Here is a 13,080-nt window from a genome sequence, read left to right on the forward strand (position 1 = left end):
ACTTTACCAAGAAATGGGAAGAATTCTTTTGTCAGATGCTTCATGCTACACATCTCTTGAGTGTTAAGAACCTTTGGCAGAACATACAAGTCATAGTAATACCACTGACCTTTATATTCAGCACTTCTGTGCTGTATAACGGTGACGGCTAACACGTACTGAACGCCAGCTATTGGCTAAGCGCTTTATCCGGATCTAAATCTTCACAACCCTATGAAATAGGCATTATTATTATAGCGCTTATGTGGACGAGGAATTTGTGGTTTAGGGATGGCAAGTAACTTGCTCAAAGGTCACAAAGCCAATAAATCATAAAGTTGGTTATTGATTGCCTGATTTCAGTATCCATTCTTTTAACGTATGACACGATCAGCTATCCTGTATATGCCAGTCTGTACCAGGGAGAGACTGGGGGACAGAAGATGACTAAGTCACGATCCTTAAGATCCTGGTATAGGACAAGCAGTCCTCTGACAGGAAGCTAGAAAGGCACCTCCAAATACTGCAGGAGACAGGAGGCCGTTTGGTGTGGAAGGCCAGTGAAGATTAGGCTGCTAATATATTCCGCAGGTCAGAACTCATTTACTTTTGGGGTCCCTGATTCTTGGTCTTTTATTAAATATGGGTAAAAGACATACTTACAAAGAAGATGTGTTGTATGACTAGAGACACTATTTTCTAGGTTAGGCAAGTTTTACAGAAATTGTTGAACCATATCAAACTATATAAAAATCAATAAAGCCACAACCACGTCCAGGTAACAGATCTAGTACAAACTGAGGAGTTGGTCTGTTCCACATTCAAGTGGTAAGGAGTCCACTCAGGACTGGGAGAACAGACTCAGGTCTGGTCTCTCTTCTGAGCGTCTATAAAATCTCTGAAGGCTAAAGGAAACCTCATTGATTTTATTAGCCTATCAATCGCTGTTGAGGTCAATAATTCTTAATCTATGGTTCATCAATAATGCAGACAAAGTCCTAATTCCTGCATTTCTCGGAGCTGGCTTCCTAACAGTCTTGTTTAACTTGATAATTGGAGACAGTATAAGGCCAAGGAGAAGGTGAACAATATTTCCAGCCTTTTCTAGCATCTGGCTATATTCATCGCTTAAAGCTAGCCCTCAAAGAAAGAGGAGGCAGAGTAAAAGAACTAAATTTGAGTACCTAAATTCAATACATATGCCAAGTGCTGTACTAAGAGCCCCTCTTTTCTATTTTTTAATCTTCTCACTTAATACTGACACCCACATGAAACAGTGGTGCTCTCAGTTGAAGACCTTCCTCAGGAACTCAAAGCTCGTAAGTAACATATGAGGTGTGATCATAAAATACGGTGAATGTTTAAATTTAAAAAAAAATTTATTACAATAAAAGACACATTGCCATTAATCTCCCTCAAAATACTCCCCCTCGCTTCAAACATACTTATCCCATCATTCTTGCTACTTTCTGAAGCAGTTCTGGAAGCCCTCTTTTGTGTCTTTAGTTTTGTTGTCGTGGCTGTCCCGATGTCCTGAATTGATTCAAAACGTTTACCTTTCATGGTCATGTTAACTTTGGGGAAGAGCCAGAAGTCGCATGGTGCCAGATCCGGTGAATAAGGTGGATGAGGACACACCGTAATGTCTTTATTTGACAGATATCGCTGTACCAGAAGTGATGTGTGTGACATGGAGCCTTTCCGTTATGATCACAAAATACGGTGAATGCTGCTGCTGAGTGCCATCCAACGGAAAGGCAGGGATCTTCAATAAGGGCAGTGGTGCGTAGATAGCGTGTGACAAGTGTCAACTTATTTGGTGCAGTCAGTTGGGTGTGAGCTACGGTTGAGAAAAGGTGTGTTTTAAAGCGTGCCATAAATCATCCTCCATCCTAACAATGCTCTGTGTCACACATCACTTCTGGTATGGCAATTTCTGCCAAATAAAAACATTACAGTGTGTCCTCATCCACCTTATTCATTAGATCTGGCACCGTGACTTCTGGCTCTTCCCCAGAGTCAAAATGATTCAGGACACTGAGGCAGCCATGACAGTGCAACTAAGGGCACTCATGAAAAAGGACTTCTAGAACTGCTTCAGAAAGTGGCAAGAATGATGGGATAAATGTGTTTGAAGCGAGGGGGGGTATTTTGAGGGGGATTAATGGCAATGTGTCTTTTACTGTAATAATTTTTAAAAATTTTGAACATTCACCATATTGTTTAATCCATCTCGTAGCTAGCTAGTGTTCAGAGAGAGAGGTCTGTGCATACTACATACTCTTGGAAAGAAAAGTGCTGTCAGGCAGCTGCAGGGGGCTGAGTATTTTTGTGAGGACAGGCCGCCAGGGCCAGAATTGCTGAGGGAACTGACGAGAAGGTGAGAAAGGCAGGCAGACCCCAAATGTACCACAAAAATGTTTCTTTTGCCTTTCCTAACAATGTCCTCTTGGGATATGGTTAGTCGAAAATGAGGGCGATGTATTGAGTTATTGATGCTGTACTGATCTGCAATAGACACAAAATTCTTTTTATAAAACTTCTCTATTATAAGTTGCATTCAAATATTATTTAAGTTTACATATTTCAAAATAATGATCTCCTTCAAATGCAGCAATGTGTTTGAATATTAAAAAGTATACCTCCTGCTTTTCTATCCTTTGAATCCCTCTTATCTGAGGGGGATTCAAGACCTTATAATTTGCTTTTCAAAAATTATCTTGGCATAGAAGACTTGTTTGTTTGTTACAAAGTTTTTGATAAAAAGACTTCTTACCCTATTCAGCTAATCTTTTGAGAAGATACAGAAGGAAATGAGAAAATCTCAGGTAGGAAAAGCCTTTGGCAGTATGGTCCACATTACAACATGGAGAGATGCCCTGATTCAAAGAGCAGGGGTTAGTATTTGAAATCAATCCTAGCCAACTATAGATTTGCTCATGAGAGCTAGTTCGGATAAGTGGGTTGGCATTTTTCTGTAGATATTTTGAGTAAGTTTCACATATTTGGTAAGATCAAAATGAATCTTTCTCAGAAATTCATGCAGGAGATTTACTAGTGTATATTTACCTTGCTAGAGAGCCAAAGGAACGACCTTCAGAGAGAGTGGTAAGAAAAAGTTTGTTTTACAAGAAGGGTAACATGACTGTAGTACTCTTTACTTTCTCACTTAATCATCTCCCTCCAACTCTCCAAAGAGAGCTGTTGCTGTCATTTTTTCCTTCCTATTACTATAATCACACTAACCATCTCATTCACCTTTATTCCCCAAACATGCACTGAAGTTCTACTGTGTATCAGGCACGAGTTATATTGGGGATTCCACAGCCATGCTTCTCAAAATGTGGTCCACAGATTGGTGCTTGTTTATGAATTCATTTGTTACCAGTCTGTGACAAGATAAGTGTTTAAAAATTTTAACAGCGATTTAGCAGAGAAATTTGTTGATTGTAACACCCTGTTTCCCCAAAAAGAAGAATCAGCTCTAATGTGCCTTTTGGAGCAAAAATTCATATAAAACCAGGTCTTATATTATAGTAAAATAAGACCGGGTCTTAATGAATTTTTGCTCCAAAAGGCATGTTAGAGCTGATTGTCAGGCTAGGTCTTATTTTTGGAGAAACATGGTAATACAATTTTTTGACTTATATTTTGTATGTCATTTTCTAAGAATTCAGTTTCATTTATTTTATAAAAATATCGGTCTGTGAAGGACTGGAAGTAAAACCCTGGTTCTTTAGCAGTGACAGTATAAGAAGCACTTTCCAGAGGACAGAAAGACAAGACCTCTGCTTTTGACCGGTCTTAGTTTAATCCTAGTGAATGTACAACAAGAAAAAGTCCTTCCATCCTCAGACATACACATTTCTGAGCAATTATGTGAAGTTTAGGTTTTGTAAACACGTTGGGGAATGTTGATTTACAAAAAAAGGTTGTAAGTTAATAGAGAAGGGTGAGGTGGGAAGATAGTGTTAAGTGGAAAGGACAATTTGCTACAGAACAGGAGGGCGGCAGGTATAAGAAATTGCTGCAAGCCTGGCGTAAAGAAGTCAAGAGGGTAAGTCAAGGCTTACTGGAGGGAGGAAGACGATGAGTCTAACCTGTGCCAGCCAGCCACTTCAGTCACCTCTTAGCCTAGCCCGGCCCCTAGATGCACCCTGTCCTCCAGCCATGCCGAACGGCTGCACTTTCTAAAGACATTATATTCCTGTGCTTCAGTGCTTAGCACACGCTGCTCCCCTCTGCCGAGAACAAGCATCCTGCTCTCCTTACAGACCCAGGGCTATGTCAACCTCCTCTCTGACTGTGGTCCCCAATGCACTCCACGCAAAGCTGTCTGATCCCTCCTCAGTGCACGTACTTATCAGAATGTACTGCACATTCAAGTTTGCAAGTCAAATTCCATGGCACCACATTACTTCTCCTTCCTTCTCAGTGCTCAGCACGTAACTGGCACTCAAACATGTGTTGAACCACACCGAGTATCAGAGAGCACGTCAGAGGGGTTGATTAGAAGTCTCTCTTTCAGGCTGAGCAACCAGAAAGCAAGGCTCACTGAAGAGTGTCTGGAAGCCAAACCAGGAGAGCTCCTCATTCAGGGTTCAGCAGGCTGTGGAAAGACCAACCTGGAGCCGGAGCTCAGCAAAAAACAAAAAGCAAACCAACCAACCCCTCAAAAAACCCATTCTCCCTAAGGAGAACAGCTGAGTCAGTCAGCTGAATTGCAGGTAAAAACACATTAGAATTTAAAAGCTCATTCTGCAGTAAGTTGAATTCATGACTTGGCAGGGTACTTGTAAATTATATATGGGCATGTGGTTCATTACCTAGTCTGAGAAATTTCAAGGTAAGTAGAATTTTCAGGCAAAGTGGCTGACTAAGCACATAATGATATATGCTAATGTCTACCATGGTAGACCTGAGCAATATGAGGCAAAGCTTCAATACCAAGGTCACAGGCATGAAGGAAAACATCTCCCTTCTTATTCCTCTGGGCAGGAAGCAGCTGCAATGACTAGCAGTAAACAAAGGGGGTTTCTATTTAGTGGTAGCCTGAGCATTTTCATGATAGGAATGCCTTTCTTTGCTGTGCTTTCCTAGTTTTTTGTTGTGGCTTTTCTTTTTCTTCTTCTTCTCTGTCTTTTAACACTCTGCCTTTATAATCTCTCTCCACTCAAACTCTTTCCTCCTTGCTCACTTTCTGAAGTCATTTCCTTCTCTTACTTCTACCTTCATTAATTTTTAAATAGCCCTTCTGCCAAAAGCCCTCTTTCTAGGCACGAGCATTGGTTATATAGAGCATCCTGTCTTTTAGTACATTCTTAAGAACCAATTCTAACTCCTGGACATTTAAACATCGTTTTCTGCCCAAAATTTGTCAGTGATTTTCCCTGTGATATTTATCTTATTTATGAGGGGCAAGGTGAGAAAATATAAATGGTTTCCCTGAGAAACCAGGTTTCAGTATCCTTGAAACCTAATATGCCACACTGTAATCAGTGGTGAGATCCCTGTGAAATAATACTCTAGCCCTGGCAAAGGTACAGAGCTTGGAGAACATAGAATCAAAATTCAAACTGGCCTGGGAAACACTGGAGGTAAGTAATTTAGTAATGAGAAAAAGATCACTATTTGAAACAACACAGTCTTCTCACTAGCAAAGTCAAACGATGAAACAAACCTTTCTTTTTCTAGTAGGTCTATTATTCTACTGATATGTGCCATTATGTGCCTGAAACTGGCTAGAAACAAGCTAGAATAGACATATCCGAGAGATTCTGAGAGACTCCCTTTGCATTTTTATTTGCTTCCCAGAACCTATTAATTGAAGAAGACATAATACAAGGCACTTTCCCAAGGGCAGGTTCCTAAAAGGATCAGCCACTGTTTCAGATATGTTTGTTGGAGGGATATTGCCTTGAATTTTATTAAAACCCAGTCAGAAATCCCTGAATTTTACCTAGTTTTTAAAACGCTACAGTATTGAGAGGAAAATCAACTTCCTCAAGTTATAACCCTCTTAATAAAAGCAAAGCCAAAGATGATTTTGGCTTTCCAATGGGACATATGTGTCATGTAAGGGATTCCTTTGCTATCATGCCAACAGCCACAGTTACTTTCCAGAATGGTGAAAAAAAGCTTCAAATGTTTAAGCTGGAGTAAAAAACAATCAGTAAGACTCTGGCTTTATCAACGCCCTGAAAAAACGACACCTCAAAATTTGCGAAATAGAAAGCAACCCTGAACTTTAAAGCAAAGATAAATAGTTAACAATGTAATAGCAAGCATAATGCATTTGCAGAGCTATGATTTTTAAAGTGAGTTGGCATATATTATTTCATTTATTTCATAACATTTATGGAAGGCATATGGAGCAGGCATTATCCTTTAATAGATGTGAAGCACCTTGCACAAAGTCGGATAGCTTGTAATAAGTGCTTCCATTAATAAAATCTCTCTACCTACTCAAGCTACTTCCCTAACATTTGCTTTCCTAGGTCACCAGATTTCTTGAAACAGTAAGCTATTCTTGATGACTTTATTTCCTCATCTATTATCCATTTTGAAATCTTGGCAAATTATAGTTTAATTTGTTTCCTCAAACATCTACTATTCTCAAAAAGCTCACCAATGACTCAAATATTCCCTGAATGAATGAAATTTCCAGCAATTTCAAGGACTTGTTTTTGATCCTCATTCTTAATCCCTGTGAAACACTCTCTTCCCTTGTTTTCCATGCCTTCACTTTCCTTCCTCTCTGTTACTCTCCAGTATCTGAAAAATTAAACTGCTCCACACCTACTCATCTTTCAAGATCCTATTCAAATGACAATTCTGAAGTCTTCCACGCCTCCAGCAGAAGTCATTCTTTCTCTACGGTTCCACAGCACTTGCCACTACTAGGCACTCATCACGCTGTGTTCTGATCGTTATTATCTCTTTGTCTCTCCCTTATATATGAAAACTGGCTGATCATTTCGTATCTCTTGGGTTTAGCAGATTACCTGGCATTTACAGACCCTGCTAACAAACGTCTGAATGAACCGCCAGTAAGTGGTAGCACTATGGCTAGAACTTACTGCCTTTGCTCTTCACAGAGAAGATGGCTCAAAAACAAAGGCTTACAGTTCAATTTCTCACCTCTTAGTCCATGAAAGTTATCAAGCTAGAGTCTCAGATTTAGTCCCTTTTAAAAAATCTTTCATTGAGCAGTGACTGTCCATGAACCATCATTTCCAAACAGAACTGTCACCCATGGGATGGTTATGACTCTCCTGCGATTTGCCCATCCACTCTTTCTCCACCATGTGAGGACACGGAGAGAAGGTGGCCATCTGCAAGCTAGGAACTGAGCCCCCACCAGGAACCAAATCAGCTAGCACCTTGAGCTTGGACTTTCCAGCCTCCAGAACTGCTGAGAATCAAATCTGTTTAAGCCACCCAGTGTATGATATTTTGTTTTAGCAGCTCTAGCAGACTAATGCATGTTGCTTAAATACTTTCTGGAAAAGCTTCTTTTTTTTTCAGGTAACTCTAATTGTTAAAAAGTTCTTCCTTATTTGATTGTAAACCCTGCCCTCTGTATCTGAAAGCAAACAAAGAATATAGGGGATATGACCACAATGGAAAAGAATAATTTTCAAGTGAAAAATAAACCTGTGACTTAAATACTACAGAAAAATTTTAAACTTAAAATCAATACTGCAAAAAATTTTTTAATTCTCCAGAGAGGCATCATAGTATATTGTAGAAAACAGCAGTTTATAGAAAGCCAAAAAAAGGTTTAAATTGAGGTTCTGCCTTTAGCTGAGTGATAACCTCATCAATCCTTAATTTCCTACCTATATAGTGAGGGTAATAATGCATAGAGTTGTTGTGATAATGTATCCAAGTAGTTTGAAAAACTGAAAAAGACGATAGGAATGTCAGATATTATTAAGCCATCCCCTTTCTTCTGTGGCTATATTTATAGTATTACTTATATTAGAGCTATTTATATTTAGTTCTCTAGACTTTATCTAAATTCAGAGGCAATAATTGCTCTCCATGATTCTGAATAAGTGGACCTACAATGTACTACACAAAACACTTCATCAAAAGCAACAGTGAGTATCTAAGAAGAGTAGTCTGAAAAACAAAAAGGAAACAATATCTTGCTTTAATTACATTAAATCACAAAAAATGTTTTGCCTATTTTAGGTGTAATACATATCTCAGTAGAAATACTTGCTGAAAAGAATCCTTGTTAACTAAGAAAGATTGTCACTAAGTCAAAGACCCAGTGTTGGAAAAGGGTTTGAGTCCTTCTGGAGATCACTACTCTAATTCCTCATCTGATGCATACATAATTTCCCCCTGCAATACTCCTGATGGACAGGCACCCATCTGCTGCTTACAATACTTTCTGGATAATGTGTGTTGTTGTTTTTTGCTACCTCCTAATTGTTAGCAATTGGGCTAAATAAACTCTGTCTCCTATAATTGCTACCCTTGAGTCTTGTATTTCTTCTGAGAGCCACACAGAACACATTTAATTCTTTTTCTTTAGAATAGTTTTTAAACTTTAGAAGAGAACACTCAGGTCCCTTGCCCAACTCTTCATCTTCAGGTGAAAACTCCTTAGTTCTCCAATTATTGCATGTATGGCACATTTCAAGTCCCTCTCCTCTGGACCAGCTCCATTTGTCGTGTGCCCCCCTCAATTGTACACTAAAGAAGTTCCTCATGTGTGTTCTTACAGTGGGACTATCACTTTGTTTGCTGTAAACAGTGTGTTTCCTTAGTCCAATCCACTGAAATCTTTATGGGTATTGGACTGTGAGAAAATATATATGCTTTTCCTCTCAGCTTCAAAATTATCAGCAGATCAAAACCAAAAAAAAAAAATGCTGCTCTTAAAATCTTGACAATTTGAGTTTAAGCATTTGAGCAATGGATGGAAGAGTCAGATTACTAGACAAGATGGCCGTTAAAACACCTTCCTATGATGCTAAAGCTCAGGAATTGGGACAGGTCTATACATTCAGAAGTTAAGTCCTTCCCTCTCATAGCAATTTGTGGATGCAGAGTGCTGACAAAGGACGTTTGTGAGGCAAAAGTGAGGTCAAGCCTAGTAAGGACCTAGAGCTGCCAAACCTCAGCACCACTGCTGGCTAAACCTTTATCAAATACAGTGGTGATGTAACTGGAATTTTCCATGAGAGTCTTACCACGTTCTGTTCCATTTTTCCAGAATTTACTATAATGTTCCACTGTAAACCATATACACAATCATGGAAAGAAATTGAGAAGGTCTGAAGAAGACTATAAGTATCTAATTATATGCCAAATTTCTTCCCAAAATGCAAAAGCAGGAATGCCTGTTTAAAAATCCTAAATACCACGATCAATAGGACATTATATTCATTTAATACATTCAGGACAATAGTAACAACTTCTCAAGAGTCTATGCATGAGGATGCCGGAAAACAAACTACCAATCACATGAAATCCATGACTAGACAATCTGTGATCAACAGTGTACACTGGCTATATGGGTGGTATATTTTGGTTGCTTTCCCAGGACTTGAGTTGATAGGCAAAGACTATATTTTAGGAAATAATAAGCCGCAAACTCATTTTTAACATTTGGCCAAGGTATCTATTAGGCAATATTGACATTCAAGAAAAGTTCAACAGTCTACTATTCTTAATAAGGAAACCCAAGTGAATAGATGTAAAGCCCACTATTTTTGACTGGAAGTAAAGTCAAAGATCAAGGTGCTACGAGAAAGGATATAGGGGATCCAGGACCAAACTATGAAGAAGAAATGCAAGAACACAAGTGAAAGGTGCTTTCAGAAACCTCTGAGCCAAACTAGTTCTTTATTTTGTTAACCTGCTGCAAATTGGAATGTGATTAATTCCTAAAAAAAAAGGATAAACACCAGGTATATATCAATGCTTATTAACTGAATCATTTCTTCAAAGAGGCAAAACAGAAGTATCGTAGTTTCTCAGTAAGAAAACAGAATAATAGCATAAAGGCATTGGTTATAATCTCAGAAAAATAAGTGGTATTACAGTAGTATTAATGCTATTGCTAGTGTGAATAATATTAATAATTGTTTATAAAACAAATAAGTAACATTAATTACTTACTTACTATGTGCCAGGCACTGTACTAAGCATTTTACATGCAGTCTCATTGAATCCTAGTAACAGCCCTCTGCGGAAATGCTGTGGATACTGAGTTTGAGTGCTCTGCCGAGGGTCACAAAACCCTATGAGATAGGTTCTATTTTTATCCCCATTTACAGATGAGGAAATTGAGGCAGTGGCTAAAGAGGTTGCTCAGGGACACAGAACTAGGAGTGTGGAACCGGGATTCCAATGCAGGCAGCACACCTCTACAGGCCAGTATAGCTCTCAGCCATTCTCTAGAGATCTACGGATGCAGGGAAACACGAATTAAAACAAGATATCATTTGATGTCCAAATCGGCCAATATTAAAAAGACCAACACAGTCAATGTGCAAAATGAGTACTGTCAACCCGGTTGCTAGGAGAATATAACAGCGATTTCTTTTTATAGTAAAAACTCTTTTTACAGGAACAGATACTCTAAAAGAAAGTCCAGAAAACAATTTATCCATCAAAGGTGGACAACAGTCCGGTAGTTTCTTAATAAACTATTAATTTTATTTTTCCTGAAGGTAGTAGCAAAACCTAGAATTCCCTTCCTCTTTTCTCTTAATTCTCAAATGCCAACGATGGCTACCAGAGGATGAGCATTCCACTGCTTCCATGCTAACATATTTTTATACGGCTGCTTTCCTGGTGATTTAATTGGCCCAGGCCAAACTTTGCCTGAAAGTCTGTTTCTTGACCCACCAACATCATCACTGAATTAGTTAATTTATCTTCTCTTCTAGTGGGCTGACAGAGGTTCTGCTTTCTATTGTTTTCCACATTTGTTCCTTAGCCTCTTTCTCAACAGGTTCAAGAATCAAGACTGAAGGTGAGAAGCTCAAACTTGCCCTTTCTTTTTTGTTCAAAAGGCATTAAAAAGACCCCTTGTTTTCAGCAATACGTTATGTCCAATCCAAAAAGTAATCTCTCAATTCTCCAGTCTCTGGTTTACAGTCTACAGCATACATGCTAAGTAACAATATAAATTACTTAGGGGAGAAATAAAATCCATGCCACAGCTTTTCTAACACTTCAGCCATCCCATTCTACTTTTAGGCACCATTATGAAGAGAAACTTGGAAAGGCATGTGGAGTGTAAAAGAGGCAGTGACTGAACTTCACTACATAAAAGTACTGCAAGTTTATCATGAATGGCAGCATGCAATGGTGATGCCTTTCGATTTTTAAAACAAGCACAGCAGGTCAGGTTCCATTTGAAAAATTTCATTTGTATATCCAAAATGTCCTGTAACTTTTTTGCATTTGTGTGCCAAAATTTACTACCAATTTGGTTTCTGATTGTGACAAAACAATTAAAATTTGCAGGGGTGAAATGGGCATTGGGAAAACACACAGGCAGCTCAAAAAACAGTGCTTTCCTAAACCTCCAGGGGAGGGCCCCTAAAGTGGTGACTGCGTTTTCATTGAGAGAGGAATTTAAGAATGTTCCATATTGTATACATAGGATGTAAGAAGAGGTCAGCAGGAAAATGCCAAATTGGAAAGTACAAGATTGCATTTTTCTCATCCACATTAACTGGTTACAAATGAACAGCCCGTTAAAACACGAAGCTTTCTCACTACAATTAAGGAGAGAAGGTTGCACAAGCGGCACCACAATAGGCCTGAGGCAATGATTTCTGTCTATATCCCATGTATCTTACCGTGTCCCCAACCTAATAAAAAATTGCTGGACAGCTCCACCATGTCTACACGTTAACCGCACAAATGCGAGCGAGCAAAGGACACCTTTGCCAAGAATCTCAGTGGAAAATCAAAACACCTCAAGGCACCTCACGCACAAGTTTAGGGTCCTCATTTCGCTGGAAAGAAAACTGGGAAGTTGAGGGAGAAGCAGCAACCGTCCGTCCGATGCCTCAAAAGGCCTAGACGGAGTTAAGATTAGGGCGATCTGAGACTTCTCTCCTCACCACTCCTCCTCTGCTCCAGCCCTGGAAGGAGCCACAAGTGAGGAAGAGAAGTTGTGGAAACAAGACGGGGTGGGATGGGGGAACCCGAGAGAGTTGAACACAAACGTTTGTATTTGTCCCACACAAGGTCACTCGCTCCAAGTCACTTTTCCCTGCTCTATCCGGGGGCTTCCCGCCAAGGGGTTTGCTGGGCTTCGAGCCCAGCCCACCGCGCCCCCTCTGCCCTTTCCTGCGGGCCGCAGCCCCTTTCCTGCCTCAAGGTGCGGACCGGAGCTGGGACCCAAGCTGGCCTCCCCGACACCCGTTGCCGACGTCCGGCACTTCTCTCAGCCCAATTCCGGGGCTCCTCCGCCTACACCCCCCAAGGCTCCAGGCAACGTCCCCTTCCTCCATCAGGACGCCCCTTGCCCCGCCTCCAGCGCCGGGTCCCGTCGGCGGCCCCGGACGCCGTTCTTTCCTCCCTCCCGCAGCCTCCCTTCGAGTGCCCACCTGGCGCGGCCCCCATCCCCAGCCCGTCTCCACTGCAAGCGGCCGCCTCCCAAGTCCTCCCGGCCCCGCCCCGCTCCCGGGCGGATACAGTTTGAAGCCCCTCAGGATCTCCCTGGCACGCTCGTCCTTGGCTGACATGATGCGGCGGCCGCCGCCCGCGGCTCTCCCACGTTGGCCCGGCGGAGCCTCGCAGACGGTGCCCCGGAGCCGAGGACTGAGCCGCAGGCCGGCCTGAAGACCTCGGGAGAGCAGCGGCAGCGGCCAGACCCGGACCGGCCTCTCCCTCCCCTCAGCTCCCGCTCCAGATCCCTTCTCCTTCCCCCGAGCCTCGGAGCGCCCGCCCCGAAGCCAATAGAAAGCCCGCCTCGGGGATTGACATCCTGTTAAGCCAATAAAAGCACTCAGCGGCTTCGCAGGGGGGACGAAGAGCGTCAGTGGGAAGGGCCCTCCCCGGGAAGTCCCGTAGGACAAATTTTTCATTCGGTGTTGTTGCCTAGACTTTGCCCCAGCG

At 41.2% G+C, this 13,080-nt stretch overlaps 1 protein-coding gene across 1 annotated transcript in view; it reads right to left on the bottom strand.

The window, feature by feature from the left end:
• Window positions 1–12,894, bottom strand: part of PDE6D (phosphodiesterase 6D) — a 37,048-nt gene extending 24,154 nt beyond the window's left edge. Inside the window, exon 1 of the mRNA XM_019739815.2 lies at window positions 12,658–12,894. Coding sequence (XP_019595374.1) covers window positions 12,658–12,707 — 50 coding nt within the window. The 5' untranslated portion in view covers window positions 12,708–12,894. The remainder of the gene's footprint in view (window positions 1–12,657) is intronic.
• Between the last annotated feature and the right edge of the window lie 186 nt (window positions 12,895–13,080).

The sequence above is a fragment of the Rhinolophus sinicus genome, linkage group LG01 (genome assembly GCF_036562045.2).
Source record: "Rhinolophus sinicus isolate RSC01 linkage group LG01, ASM3656204v1, whole genome shotgun sequence".
NCBI classification, from domain to species: domain Eukaryota; kingdom Metazoa; phylum Chordata; class Mammalia; order Chiroptera; family Rhinolophidae; genus Rhinolophus; species Rhinolophus sinicus.